The following is a 16113-nucleotide window of genomic DNA, read 5'->3' on the forward strand; positions in this document are numbered from 1 at the left end:
CGTGCGAATGAAAGGCATGATCGAATGAAAATGTTTGTTTTAATCGATTTAATGGCAGCTCTTGACAGCTACGACTTTTATGGGTGAATCAACTTTTCCTTGCCTGTTATTGCCATGGTTACGGTCCCCTGAATCCTGGTTTTATGCGAAGTTATGCTTCTTTAAATATACAAACATGCATTCTTCTGGTGTAACAAGCCCTTTCCTTAATTTGGCACCTACAAACATGGACTACATGCGTGCTTGCATAGTTTAAGTAGCATAATTTTGCACAAAACCAGCGTGACTCATAGGGCCGTAACCATGGCAATAACAGGCAAGAAAAAGTTGATTCACCCAGATACACCGTGTTTTTTTTTTGTTTTCCGTTAAATTCAACACGCAGGTAGGCAACACGTAGGTTCATCATCAGGGCCAGTAACCGAATGACATTTCTGCGACGCGAAACGAAAACGAAACGCCGCGAAAAGTAATCTGGCTCTGTCGCAATAAGCAAGAGCGATAAAGATAGATATCTACGAGCGTTTCGTTTGCCTCGTTACGTGATATTTAATTGAAACAACACAAACATTATGAACACTCAAGGGAAGGAGACATATTTAAAATCACAGGCAAGTAACAACTTCAGTACAAAATCTGACACGCTCGGCCGCCATACAAATAGATGAACTTGATTCTTCTATCAGAATCTAATTCTGTCGTTGTTTCATTGGCTGATGCCACAGACCAACCCCTATAGACATCCATTACAAGACGACTCGCGGTCGCCAGCCTTCCTAGTATTTGCACTGATATAACGCCGTGTGCCTGCTATACGGCCACAATTCAAAAAACCATTTTTTCGAGAAATCGCGTCTCAAAGTTTTGAGAGTATAGTTGAGGCTGTTAAATAGTATCTTACTTCTTGAGTTTTAGGTCTATGAATTTGAAATTTAGCTATTTTTACTCGGAATGATATAACCCTCCATAAGATCACGACACTTTTTGCAAAAAAAATCTTTTTTTTAAGATACAATGCCTGAAAGACAGGTATTTAGAGTTATGGCTGTATTGCAGAAACATTTTTTTATGATTTTGAGATGCGTCCAAAATTAAACGATATTATTTGATAAAGGTATCATGCAAATATATATGAAAAAACATCAAATAGTTAAAACAATTTTATTTACGAACTTTGACAGTAACGATAACAATAATTATGTGTAGCTTATAATCATCAACATTATATTACGTCATTACCAAATAATATTAATTATTTAAAATTGAAACAAATAAAACTTTGTAGCTTACGTATCTTGGTGTCACCCTGGATAGAAGCCTGAATTTCTCTCTCTCTGCGAAGCTCAAGACCCGGAACAGCATCATTCACAAGCTTACTGGAACTTCCTGGAGTGCCAGCGCAGCAACAGTTCGGACAACCGTACTATCCCTAGTCTACTCCTCTGCCGAGTACTGCTCAGCGGTGTGGCTAAACAGCACCCATACTACCGCGGTAACGCCCAGCTGAACCACACTATGCGACTCATCAGAGGCTGCCTAAAACCAACTCCCACACACTGGTTGCCGGTGCTGACTCATATTTTACCTCTAAACTTCCGCCGAGAAAAGTGCCTATTTCGTGAAATCGCCAAGATTCGAGCAGACACAAGTTTACCCATCCACCGAGACCTCGACGCGCTAAAGGCTCTCAGACTGAGGTCTCGACTACCCCCCAAATTGAATTCCACTAAAGTGGGTTACAAGTAAGCCCCTTAGAGGCATGGATAATGGACTGGATAGCCAGAGCTCTTCCTACAGAGCTGTACGAGTTCGATACTGGGGCCCGACCGGTGTGATTTAAGGAGCCTCGACAGGTTTGGTGTCGGCTGAACCGTATCAGGACAGGCATCGGAAACTGCTCATCTTTGTGGTGCAGATGGAGATGGTGCGAGTCTGTGGAGTGACAGTGTGGCCACCCAGATCCGACGGTGCACCATATAGCCTTCGAGTGCCCCATAACCAAGTTTAGCGGAAAAAGGGCAGATTTTAAGACACTTTCGACAAATCATCATCCTCCTTGCGCTATCCCGGCATTTTCCATGGCTTATGGGAGCCTGGGGTCCGCTGTGACAGCTAAGACACTTTCGACAAATGCCGTTGAATATCTTAAGTCTAGTTTTTTAATAATTTAAGTAGAGAACAACGTGTACTGACTGGTAAAAATAATTATGACTTTAGTAATGAGACATATTGAACTGCACTTGTAAGAAAACAAAGTTGAGATTTGTTTAATCATTTTGTGTAGTAGATTCGGCGTCGGGCTGGTAATTTTGTAATAATATGTTTGATACTGACTGTTTGACACAATATTTAAAGGGATTTATTGCAATTATCACTCAAGTTTTTAGGACGCAACTCAAAACTTACATTTAAAATGTGTGCTATACAGCCACAACTCAAAACGGCCGTCGGTTTACATGCGAACAAACTGGCAAGTGGCCGTATTGCAGGGAATCTTCTGACAATTTATGGTCAATTCCATACAGCCACTTGTGAGAAAAAGGCTCTTAAGGACCTATTTTGCTATGGCTCTCGAAGTAAGGTCGTAAATTGAACGATTTTGAATACGAATCTGCAATAATCCAGAAAATTTAAAATTTTGAGTTGTGGCCGTATAGCAGGCACACGGCGATAAGCGCGGGCGCTCGCCGTGCCCGATCAGTAACGACCAAGTAACAGACCCGAAAGCAGCGCGTGTTTTTCGCACTAAAAAATTGGAAAAGGGTATTTTGATGCCTTAAAGATGTCCACCTGTAGTGTGAAATGGTGTGGAAAGGTAACAAGAAGCTCAAATTTAAAAACAGACGGCATTACATTCCACAAATAAGTCATATTTATAATTTATTCAGAGCCGGCATAGGTCAACTTACATTGGCCACTTACGCGTCAGTAGAGGGACAGTCATACTTCTGTCCCTTTTCATCTGGCGCGACTGCCCGCCGTCCTTGAAACGGCCAATCACAGCGCGCTTAGAGTCTGGCTAGCCAAATATTGTTGACAGATATTTCCTTGTGGTATCACCAATTGTCTATGGTTTAAAAAAAAAAGGCTAAAAGTCTGCTGTCAATTTATGTCACTTATTCAAATTGTTCGCGGGTTATTAAGGGTAAATCTTAAATATTATAACAATGACGATACCAAGCGAGGTCCGCAATTTGCTGTTTAAGCTAATAAATAATTACAACCAAGAGTGAAGTCGACGTGAAGCAGCATATAATGAAAAACTGCAATGTTTACAAATCGTAAACAATATAGTAGGTTGGTGCTCTATTAATATTTTGATACTTTAAGTACTAGTTCTAACATTTGCCTATAACTTTGATTAAGTATGTGAACGAATATAATAAAACTTAAATCTCATAAACAGGAAAAGAGTGTAAAGACAAGGAGAAACTCGAAGCTCTGGAAAGCATTAATAAAATAAAAATATTGGAACGTAACGACTTACTTACAAAAAACCAATATTTAGAAGAAATCAGTGAAGTGACTGGTCAGTAGTAATTTGATATAAAAATATAAAAAATAAAATAAATAATATAATTTAGCCTATATACGTTCCACTGCTGGGCACAGGCCTCCTCTCATGTCTGAGAGGGCTCGGGCTATATAGTCTCCACGCTAGCCCAATGCGGGTTGGAGACTTCACATAAATCTTTGAATTTCTTCGCTGATGCATGCAGGTTTCCTCACGATGTTTTCCTTTACCGTAAAGCTAGTGGTACATATTAAATGATATTTCGTACGTAAGTTCCGAAAAACTCATTGGTACGAGCCAGGATTTGAACAGGCACTTTTAATTTTTTCATCCATTCCCCATTACTACTTGTAATACACGTTAATTATTAATATTTAAATGCTAATAACCATCGTAAACTTTTAGGTTAATACGTCAAATGCTAACAGATTTTGTCAAATTTCTGTACATATATTAGCAATTTCTATTGATTTTCAATATAAGTGTGCACAGAAAACAAAAATATTTTCTAGTATCAAAACTATATCTCCTACTATACCAAGTGTGACCAGCCCTAGATTTTTTGAATTTCCCGCCAAAAGTTGGGGCAATATTTCATTAGCCACACTCTAACACATTCCCCGCCCGCTCCTCGCACCCCAAACACTGGTGACTCGTATCGCGAACAAAATATACAAGACTGCTACTCTATAGGAGGTTCTCTGTGGCTGATGCTGACTGTACCAAGATCGGAAAAGGGTTAAGATTGCCTTCAAAAAGTTAAAGAATAAATAATGTACGCAGTAAGAATGTTTAATCTTAACCAAAAAGTTCTAAAGTTCAAGTCCTTAAATATACAACAAATCAGTAACGCTTACATTAGTAAAGCCTGAACACAAATATATAACTATAGGCGAGACGACTAAAGCAAACGAATCAGTCCGTCAGTTAGATTATCAAAGAATTTTAGACACGTATTTTCTTTCTCTTATACGAACAATGACGACGGCACAGTGCGCTGAAGTTTCGCGTGACGTCACGCCAAGTACAATTTTTACTTAGAAGTGACGTCACAAGCCCCCACTCCGGAACTTTGATGCTCGATACCTTTGTATTTTTTCATAAAATAGAAATAGCGAAAAATATGTGTTCAGTATTTTTGGACGATCTAACTGACGGACTAAACAGAATGCCATTTTTTTATGTAGTCGTCATCCCTATTGTCAAGAGGGCGCTGTTATTCTGACGTATACGGTGACAGTTTAGTATAAAGAAAAATAGTTCTAATAAAATTCTGCGCCTATTAATATAAACATGGCGCCTAGTCATATATTTCTTCAGGCTTTACTTTATTTCATTTCATTAACATTATATGTACTATCAGCTGCAAAAGTGCATGGACAAATTATGAATGAATTCATTGCAGCTCACAGTACTACTAAACGAGTTTACATTGAAAAGGGCGTATGCTTTGGTTCGAATGTCAAGCTAGTACCAGTAATAGTAGTATGTAATATAGTTACGTAAGCAAAAATACATCAACGCGACTCTAAGGGCCGGTTGCATCAAACTGTCTGTCACCGTTAAAGCGTTCGTTAAATTTTATTGTACGGGAAGTTCTATAGTCGTCTGCTGCGTGACGATGATGTGTCTGGCAAATGTGGTTGATGCAACTGACCCTAAGGCCGATAGTCCACTATCATATGTTTATCATAGACATATGATCATAGGCAACATGCCGTCCTTTTTCTGCACGTTGGAGACAAAGGGAGGCATCCAGACCTAAAAGCATAAAAGCATGTTCAAATATTTTTGCTTGTGTGGATGGAACCGAACGCGACTTGTCATGTGAAGGATTTGCACGTCATTATAAATGACGCCCAGTATATATTCCGAGACCGGCAAACGTGTAATTTTTATAACTATAAAATACTTAGGTTATTTACATTATAGATACAAGCAAATCTCATTGAAAGCTTATAGAAAAGGAGTGCAGATGTAACGCGAAAAGGGTTTTCTTCGTATTTTTCCGGAGACATTCGTATTTGTCATGCTAGTTCAGTCAATGTCAGTACATCTTGTACTGAGACTGACTGAAATAGCATGACACGTTCGTACGTTTCCGAAACAATACGAAGGCAAATCTTTGCGCACTACATCTGTATGTGGTGTTCTCAAACAAAAAGTGCCACATTGTCGATTATGCAAAATCAGGACGCTCGCACTACTTCTAAAATTACGTACAAAATTACGAGCAAATTTCGTCCTTATGGTAAGTACTGTGTCACCGTTTACTTGAGAATGACAAAAGTATAAAAAACAATGTAAATGATTGATAATGAGTAATGACATTTTTAAAGTTCATAGTACTGAGTTAGAGATGGGCCGAATATGGACTTTGCCGAATACGAATATTCGGCCGAACATTCGGTTCAGCTCTTACCGAATCGAACATTCGGCCGAATATTCGGTTACACCATATTTTTAAAGCGAATGTTAAGATTAAAACTATGAAATGATTGATAATTGTTATACATAATACAACTATGTTCTTATGATTTAGTGGGTAACTAAAACTTAGTTAAAACAACTCTGAACTCTTCTCAACTCTTAAACTACGGTTTTTTAAACTTTTTTACAAAACAATTAATTGTGTTTATAATTTGACGCATTTTTAGTAGTTCCTTTGAAAGCTACTAAAATAGGAGCTTATTATCCAAAGGAATACGTAAGATCTTCATTATTTTTTTACTTTGTTTATTCGGTAAATATTCGGCAAAGCAACCGAATTATTCGGCCGAATACGAACATTGAAAAACTTGCCGAATATGCCGAATACCGAATATTTACCGAATATTCGGCCCATCTCTATACTGAGTAAAGTAAGTTAAAAGTATTTCTTAAAACTGAAAGTTACAAGGTGAAGTCTCTTTCCAACTTGTCATATTAGACATTTACTACCACTTGTAAATTGTAATATGCCTGTACTATGCCTGTGTGATGACGGGTTAAGAATTTCACCACCCCTTTTCTTCCCGTGGGTGTCGTAGAAGGCGACTATGGGATATGGGTTAAATTGTGGCGTAGGCGAGAGGCTGGCAACCTGTCACTGCAATGTCACAGTTTCGTTTCCTTTCGACCCCTTTTTTGCCAAGAGTGGCACTGAAGCTTTAGTAGTTTCATGTGCTCTGCCTACCCCTTTATGGGATACAGGCGTGATTGTATGTATGTATGTATGTATGTAAATTGTAACTTGTAGCTTCGAGAAATGGGCCCCTGGCAACAGGGCATTTTTGTGGCACCATCTATTTTTTGCGCGTTCTTAGGCGGTCGCATTTTAAGGCTGCTTTCAAAAAAAACGTCAAAAGAATGTAAAATTGATAGTTTTAGTCGGTGAAATACTACACTTTCCGTTATCCAATAGATTTATTTAATTCAAGTTCCAGTTAGAGCATCTTATTATCTTGATTTTTATAAGACTGGATTTTTGAAAACTAACTCATTAAATTAATTCTGAGTTTTTCTCTAATAGTACGTTGCTTCTGGAAAGTTATGTATGAAAATTTTGGCATAATTAATGGAAGATTTTTTTTGATTGGGATATGTACATTATAGGCCGAAGTTATTTTTCATCAACCCTCCCCATCCCTCCCCCCTCTGCGTCACCCCTCTTCCCTGCCTTAAATAGCCGAAAATGCGGTTTTTCGCGATTTCTGACAAAACCGTTGTAGATACAGAAAAAGCGTGTATGAATAAAGTAATCCTTAATAAATTTACTACAAATCATTCATTGACACTTTGGTTCTAGCACTTACAGTTTTCGCGTGATCCATCACGAAAGTTGGTCCTTTGCTGCAATTTTCTTTAGTGAATGTCAAGTTTTCTCCCAAATTGCTTACGAAATCTGTTTGATATTACTAAAATATTATAAACTGAAAATGAATTTCAGAGGGAAAAATCACTACCATGGGTGGAACTTGAACTCACAGCTTCTGGATTGATACTCCAGGGCTCTACCAACAGCTACCAAAAGCTCATCACCAGTCATCGATATACTATATGGATCAATGGTACTCCTAGCGACTACTACCGTGAAAATATTACGTCTTAAATAGTTACTGGAATTCCAAGACATATTGGAAATTCCACACATGGTAGTGATTTTTCCCCCTTAATTTTATTTTAGTCATGAGTTACAATATTTTAGTCATATCAAAAAAATTTCGACGATTTCGTAAGCATTTTGGGCGAAAACTTAACATTCATTAAAGAAAATTGCAGCAAAGGACCAACTTTCGTGACGGATCGCGCGAAAACTATAAGTGCTAGAACCAAAGTGTTAATGAATGATTTGTAGTAAATTTATTAAGGATTACTTTGTTCCTACGCGCTTTTTCTGTATCTTCAACGTTTTTGTCAGAAATCGAGAAAAACCGCATTTTCGGCACTTTAAGGGAGGGTAGAGGGGTGACGCAGAGGGGGGAGGAGTGGGGAGGGTTGATGAAAAATAACTTCGGTCTATAAGGTACATATTTCAATTAAAAAAAAACCTTCCATTAATTATGCCGTAATTTTAGCTAATTTCCCCTACTATAATGCACGTTTAGAAAAACGCACGTATAGAGCTGAATCAGTCGATCTTATTTGTAAAATTTGGACAATTTTGAATATTAAAACGGGTAAATTTATAATTCGTATATCCTGTACCACAATCATTTCAGACTAGATTTTTATTTTAAGTTTTTGAGAAAGAGTAAACTAGCCTAAGGCGAATTAATTTTTTTTCAGAAATTAAGTGACAATTTCTTTGAAAATCTACATCACATCGAAGTAAGTTTTGTATTAAATTAATCTGCAACATTTACTTAAATTGCTGTTATGCCTTAGTGATTATAAATTGCTATTATTGATTTTTGGCAATTTTTTGAAAACGAGCCTTCACCGGTACAATTATTACCACTTTTGGACATTTTCTCATATTTTGTTAGACCAAGTAGAAAAAGTCCTATAATGTGATATATATTTATAAACTACTCGCAAAGCCCTTTAATTTGATACCACACACGGTATTATCGAGCGCTCGGTTGCGATTTCACTATTTTTAACACGAAAGCCCTCTTAATGCATGGGATGGTATAATTTGCTTATATTTAATCTATGGTTTAACCATAGAGGTATAAGTAAGGGAAGAGTTGTAACTCCCTACATCAGTAAATTCGAGTTATTTGTAGTGACATCTAGCGTCAAACACGTGTCAAATAGCGTAATCAATATCAGTACTGCTACTTGTCAATAGATGGCGCGACGAACGTAAAACCTAATTCTCAACAATCAGCTAATATTACAAAGGTATTAATCAGTATTCTATTTTCAATTCATTCTGCTTGTAATATAGGTTGTAAACTGTTTTAATATAACATTTTTTGGCAGACGCGACACTCTTGACACCTAGTGTCGAGTAGTGGTACTGATAATTCCGCTTCTTGATGCCAGATGTGACTACGATCTAACTCGTTTCATCATCACCATTATCATCCTCCTTGCGTTATCCCGGCATTTGCCACGGCTCATTGGAGCCTGGGGTACGCTTTGACAACTAATCCCAAGATTTGGCGTAGGCACTACTTTTACGAAAGCTACTGCCATCTTACTTTCCAACCCGAAGGCTTGTTGGAATTAATCCGGTTTCCTCACGATGTTTTCCTTCACCGAAAAGCGACTGGCAAATATCAAATGACATTTCGCAAATATGTTCCGAAAAATTCATTGGCACGAGCCGGGGTTCGAACCCGCGACCTCCGGATCGATAGTCGCACGTTCTTACCACTAGGGTACCAGCGCTTCTCACTCGTTTATCTTTAAGAAAACTGATGTATGGAGTTACCACTCTCCTTATTTATATTTCTCTATGGTATTGGGTACAGTCAAGTGCAAAAACAAGTATCGAAAAAATCGACTCAAAAATATGGTATTACGCTCTTATTACACCGGACTAAGGTGCTATGGGACATATTTTTGAGTAAGATGTGTACACTGTACTCGTACACCCATATTTTTACACTTGACTGTACAAAATTCCGACATTGGAGCGAGGCCTAACCTCGTGTCGGGGTCACGGGCCCGCTAGAACTGCATCATAGTCTTGATGTCCTTCACGATCACGTCCAGGAAGAACCGCTGCGTCGACTGCGTCTGAAATCAAATGCACAACATTTATATAAACTAACAAGGTTCTTTGAAAATAGACAAATAATATATTTTCAGTACAGATGTTTTTTTACGCACTAGTGCGAGAAGTGGTTCATTATATGCCAGGTCGAAACTTCGGAGGGTCATCTGTACTGAAAAACGTCGTACGATACACGTGCGAAAAGGAAATTCGTAACTCGTGTCGATTTAAAACACTCCCTTCGGTCGTGTTTTAATTTATCGCCACTCGTTTCGAACTTCCTTTTTTACGCACTTGTATCGTAATGTACTATTTCAGTACAGATGTTTATTTACGCACTAGTGCGAGAAGTGGTTCATTATATGCCAGGTCGAAACTTCGGAGGCTCATCTGTACTGAAAAACGTCGTACGATACACGTGCGAAAAGGAAATTCGTAACTCGTGTCGATTTAAAACACTCCCTTCGGTCGTGTTTTAATTTATCGCCACTCGTTTCGAACTTCCTCTTTTACGCACTTGTATCGTAATGTACTATTTCAGTACAGATGTTTTTTTTACGCACTAGTGCGAGAAGTGGTTCATTATACATCAGGTCGAAACTTCGGCGGGCCATCTGTACTGAAAATCGTCGTACGATACACGTGCGAAAAGGAAATTCATAACTCGTGTTTTAATTTATCACCACTCGTTTCGAACTTCGTTTTTTACGCACTTGTATCGTAATGTACTATTTCTGATAGAATACTTTATAACGATCACGGAAAGGTTGTTCTTTTATTTTTATTTCGTATTACGTGACCGAAATGACGCTTGTGAAATATAACAGCGGATGTGGTGACAATGCCTTTGCGCGTGCTGAATGTATGAAATTAGAAAAAAAAGCGATATCAGTTGATAATATTTGACATAAGAAACCTGTCAATATAACCAAAGACATATTATGTAACTCCGTATAGACGGATGAAGTCTAAGAAAAAAACGTACCTCAAAGCTCTAGAAAAAACGGTACGGTGCACGGTGGCCTAGATGGCATTACAACTTTAGGGAGCGCTCGGCTAGATGGCACTAATATTAATATTTGACATTTTAACACATATCAAGCTCTAATTAACACAAGTCAAATTATATTCTATTGAAAATATTTCAACCTGAGTTTGGTTCACATGGGGGGCAAGAACCATACCGTTCTACCCTAGGGATGGTCAGAGGGCGCTACGAGTCCTTGTATAGATTATATGAGAGATAATTTCGACCTGGGTGGCCGAGCGGAAATAGGTATCTGCCGCGATTGCAGGGTACGCTGGTTCGATTCCAGCTTCAGGCACTGGAGGTCTTGGTCACTTTTTCTTTCATATGTGTAATAAAATTTCGGTTTTAACATATCAAGGTAACACAAAAGTTTTAAGCTTGTGTCGAGAGATGGCAGTCTACGTACTGTGATTACAGATTTTACTTTGACAGTAAGGGCCCATTTAGACGGTACGAGAATTCGCATACGAGTTTTATTACATTGCGGTATTTGATGGCTGGGCTGCCTTGTATGTAACCTCAACAGCCCGCAATGTAACTAAAATCGCATGCGAGTTCGCACGCCGTCTAAATCAGGTCTAATTCTCTATAATAGTCGATCCTCTTTGTCTACGAGGAGCAAGGGAAGATACATAACTCACCCCAGCGCAGTCGAGCAGGCTCTGAGTGAACCTCTCGCTGAAGGTGGCGGCCAGCTCCTTGCGTAGTTCAGCCGGGACGAGGGCGGGGGCGGTCTGCCAGGTACCGTTTAGCGCGGGAGCTGAAACAAACAAAATATTATATTAATCTATCTTTATATAAATTTATATAAGTATTAGTATTCAACCTGAATTTAGTAAATTTATGTTTGATGTCACGATTATATTTGTCTCTGTTAGCTATTATTTCTCCTGCGCTAACATATATGTCTCTGTTTAACCCAATGGTTGACTGGTAGAGAATGCCTTTTGGCATTAAGTCCGCTATTTGTACACGTTTCTTTAGTTGTGCAATAAAGTTTAAATAAATAAATAAATAAATAAAATGCTTGTCTGTAAAGACGGTTTACGTACGGTAGTTTGACGTGACAACGTCAAACATTACAGTACAGATGAATGAGATTTTTAAATGTAAGAATTACTTATATATAATACTTTTAGAAAAGTAGCCTATGTCACTCTCCATCCCTTCAACTATCTCCACTTAAAAAATCACGATAATTCGTCGCTCCGTTTTGCCGTGAAAGAGACAAACAAGCAGACACACACACTTTCCCATTTATAATATTAGTATGGATTACCTAAGATATTGCCGCAGTTGTTGTATTTAACACACATGAAAACATTTCACTTCACTTTATAAACATTTGGAGAAAACAGTTCGTGTATCTTTTGTGCTAGGCTAATGGGAATATAGCCCAAACTGTCAAAACTGGGGTTCAAAAGTTTTAAGCCTGTGTCAAGAGACGGCAGCCTATACACTGTGATTACACAGTTTACTTCGACAGTGACTCTATAATACTCGATCCTCTTTGGCAACAGTGACAGTTTTTATTTTTATTTTATTTTATTTATTTGGAAAGCAAACAGAAATAAACGAGCAGGAGACAATGTTTCAAACACACAGTAAAACGTTCGCTTATTTCCTAAACAGCTCTCACTAAAAACATTTACGTATAATGGAACTATTACTACACTTACTAAACTTAGGGTAACTAATTACTAACATTAAATTTACAAGAAGAAACAAAGAACTAACTACAACTATGCAAAATACATATAATAAAGTGTTAAATGCAATAAAGTATGTCTATCTTTTATTAAAGAGAGTAGAGTCGATAATGTAAATTAAGGTCAGTGCGGGCAAGACGCCGGTTTTTTTTTTTATTTGAAATAAAGTTTGAGTGGATAAAACTCTATAATTAATGTAGTCCGGCGTAATGCGCGTAGTACTATGGGATAGAAAATATTATATTTAGGTGTCCGTGCCTTCGCTTGAACCACTAATGAGATTAACACCTTCATAACTCGGCCCTAATCGAGTGAATTCCTCGACTAGTAGCGCCATCTGGCGCGCCAGTCAAGTACTAGTGTCGCCCGGTTACCAGCGCTCGGCTGCTTTTTCCTCAGTACGCTTTTGTAACTCGGCCGAGCAACACGTTTACAAAAGTAAGTCTTAAAAAGTTCGAAAAATTTAAAACATCGAAAAAATTATGATTACTTCTAACTTCGTGATATTCCGCTCGGTGCCTTTGGCCCAGCGACGAGACGCAGTGACCTCCTGTAGGCACCGTCATAAATACGCGGATACATATGCCTCACTCACGTGAGACTGACATGGCGTCGTCCCGTGAGACGACAGACGTCGTCCTGTGAGACGACAGACGTCGTCCCATGAGACGACAGACGTCGTCCTGTGAGACGACAGACGTCGTCCCGTGAGACGAAAGATGTCGTCCCGTAAGACGATAGACGTTGTCCTGTGAGACGACAGACGTCGTCCTGTGAGACGACAGATGTCGTCTCGTGAGACAACAAACGTCGTCCCGTGAGACGAAAGACGTCGTCCCGTGAGACGACAGGCGTCGTCCCGTGAGACGACATGACGTCGTCCAGTGAGATGACATGGCGTAGTCCCGTGAGACAACAAGCGTCGTCCCGTGAGACGACAGGTGTCGTCCCGTTAGACGACATGGCGTCGTGCCGTGACACGACAGGCGTCGTCCAATGAGACGACATTGCATTGTCCCGCGAGACGACAGGGTTGTTCCTGTGTGGTGGCATGGAGACGATGAAGAAAATTGACAGCGATGGGACGCAGTGTAATCCTATGCACCGTCATAAAGAATATAAGGGACAAATGCCACACTCACGTAAGACGAGACAGAGCGACGTCCCGTGAGACGACATAGGTTCGTCCCTTGAAAAGTCATAGCTTCGCCTCGTGAGGTGACAGGACACAAGAGATGTCTTGAAACGACAGATGAGGTCCCTTTAGATAACCTGGCCTATGAAAAGATAGGGCCCACAATCCGATAGGGCATCGCCTCGTGATATGACAAAGGAGATCATTCATTGTGCAGACATGATTCGTCATTAGAGACAACATGAGTAAAGTTGTGCTGTGCGAAAAAGTACACTGTCATATAAATTGACAAGCGTCGCCCCGTGAAAGATTAAACTTTGCAGCGACTTGGAATTTGGATTTCGTTGCCCTATGCGATGATTTACGACATCCTGTGAGAACCCATTGGGTTATTACATGCTATGCACTAATTCACCTTTCGTGTCATGAGACGAGCGTTATGATCACGAGGCAAAATGTTGTATTTGTACTCGAATCTCAATGAGATTATGTCGCTTTAACATCTACCTTGCGGTAATTAGCACAACTCTTAACTAAACATACTTTGTATAAGGTATTTCTAAACATATGTACTTCGTAGAAGGTCTTTCGAATCAGAACCACAGCGTACGTGTTAACCTGAGACATACACAATTACACTTCATTGTCTTATTAGACAAAAATCATCACGTGATGGGTTCCCATAAGTGGGGTCGTTTTAGACAGGTAAAGTGAACGACATCGGCGTCGTCTCAATTGCCTAATTAGCTAATACATAATCAGCGTGGTCACCTGACCAACAGATGAATGATTGTGAGGAATGTCCAAATTTCTCTCACTTGTGAATATCTGAACGGCTATAATGATGACGAATGTGTGATCCAATTACTGTAAAGCAACGCCGTTATTGCCAACCTAATTTGTCATGTCACCTTTTAGAATACTCGTCATGATAGAGGTTGATTAGGTTTGACGTTGTGAAAATCCACTCCCACATCTAAAAACGTGTGGGTGGAGCTTCGGTAGCAATTAACTAGCACTTTGTTGCCAGATACTAAGCGAATTAAGAAATATACATAATAGTGATGCTAAACAGAATGAAAAACCACTTTATATTACAAAGCCCTTCTTGTCCAATCAGAAAGAGAGAGGGGGAGGCGAAGATACCAATGGGAAAAAGAAAATCCATTAATTTATGCCACTGTTTTACGCTATTCCTAGAGTGCAGATTCTTTTAAATGAATGATTAGAGCTCTAGTCTCATCAACTCACGGGCGTCAATAATTGACGCATGGTCTTGGGTCTTGATACGGACTTTAGAAATGCAGAAGAACCACTCAGGTACTTAGCAAATGTTGACTATTAGCTACAAAATAACTTACCGCAAAGGAAAATTCTTGTACTAGGCTCATTACTCTGTGAAACCTGGATATTCGTCTGTATTTCAGCAAACTTATAGCTGTCCGGCTGAAACATCCAGTCGGACTAATGGCGGATAATGTTCCAGTATATGTTGTTCAGTATACCGAACTGACAAAAGTATTACTTCTGTAACAATCGACCCAGTAGAGACTTCTGAACCAATTTATTTAGAAATAAAAAGCTACAGCTCGGAAAGTTTTCTAGGTACGATATAAACATATATGTACTACAAATTGACCTCAAATTGCCGTTAATCGACCAACGGTTAGAATACTCTATCATGCATTATTACTAACGTTAGCTAGACCAAGGTTACAGACAATCCTTGAAGAGGTTAATTACAAAGACAACAAACTCGTACCGGACTTTTGACTCCCAAATATATACGATATTTTGTGGATAGTTTGGCAAGATGACTTAAAGGATATGTTATTTAGTACAATAGCATTTTAGTATGCCTTGTTGCATTGTTACTCAGGACGGACTCTCGTCGTAAAAGGATTTGTCGGTTGCCCAGTTCGATGGCGTAATGTTACGAATCCTATGTTTCTATAAATAACTAACGAATTAGATTAAAGAGACGACCGAACAATATTCTCAAACTATTTACAGCGAAGAACTATGGCTTACATCTCTTGACCGAAGTAAATGAAGTTGGTCCTAAACTTAAACAACTACACAAAACAAAGCAAGAAACCGGGTAGGTAAATTGTATTCAAAGTGCTTATTTGTTGTATGATATATCGAAAACACTTTAAGCTCATTAAAACCAATAAGGCAATACATTTTCCGAGAGAAGCCGATTTTCACAATTTGCTAAGGCACTCTTATGGATAAAATGTTGAAAGGTAGTCACTGAATGTGGAGGCCTGTTTCTGAAATAATAAATTAAACGGAAATTGAAGGATGAATCTCTTTCGATTTTAGACCACAGTTTCCTGTTACAAATAAAGAGGCGCTTGCATCCTAAAATTATCGCCCGCTACTGCGGTATTACTAACAGAAAGTTCCCGTTTATTTCATTTGACAAATGTTTTCTGAATAGGTTTCTGGAGCCTAGAGAGATTAACAGAAGTTGTATATTTACAATTAACTTTTGGGAACTCCATTAGCGCGTTGTAGGATCGATACACATTTCCGCAGTTGCTTACTAAGCACCATTTATTAGAATTTTGC

At 38.9% G+C, this 16113-nt stretch overlaps 1 protein-coding gene across 1 annotated transcript in view; it reads right to left on the minus strand.

The window, feature by feature from the left end:
- Positions 1-5172: 5172 nt before the first annotated feature.
- LOC125241705 (nuclear pore complex protein Nup205) overlaps positions 5173-16113 on the minus strand; it is a 124235-nt gene continuing 113294 nt past the window's right edge. Inside the window, exons 34-36 of the mRNA XM_048150302.1 lie at positions 11334-11452; positions 9594-9685; positions 5173-5275 (exon numbers count right to left, since the gene is read on the minus strand). Of these exons, the coding sequence (XP_048006259.1) occupies positions 9617-9685; positions 11334-11452 (188 nt within the window). The 3' untranslated portion in view covers positions 5173-5275; positions 9594-9616. The remainder of the gene's footprint in view (positions 5276-9593; positions 9686-11333; positions 11453-16113) is intronic.

This window comes from Leguminivora glycinivorella, chromosome Z (genome assembly GCF_023078275.1).
Source record: "Leguminivora glycinivorella isolate SPB_JAAS2020 chromosome Z, LegGlyc_1.1, whole genome shotgun sequence".
In the NCBI taxonomy this organism is placed as follows: domain Eukaryota; kingdom Metazoa; phylum Arthropoda; class Insecta; order Lepidoptera; family Tortricidae; genus Leguminivora; species Leguminivora glycinivorella.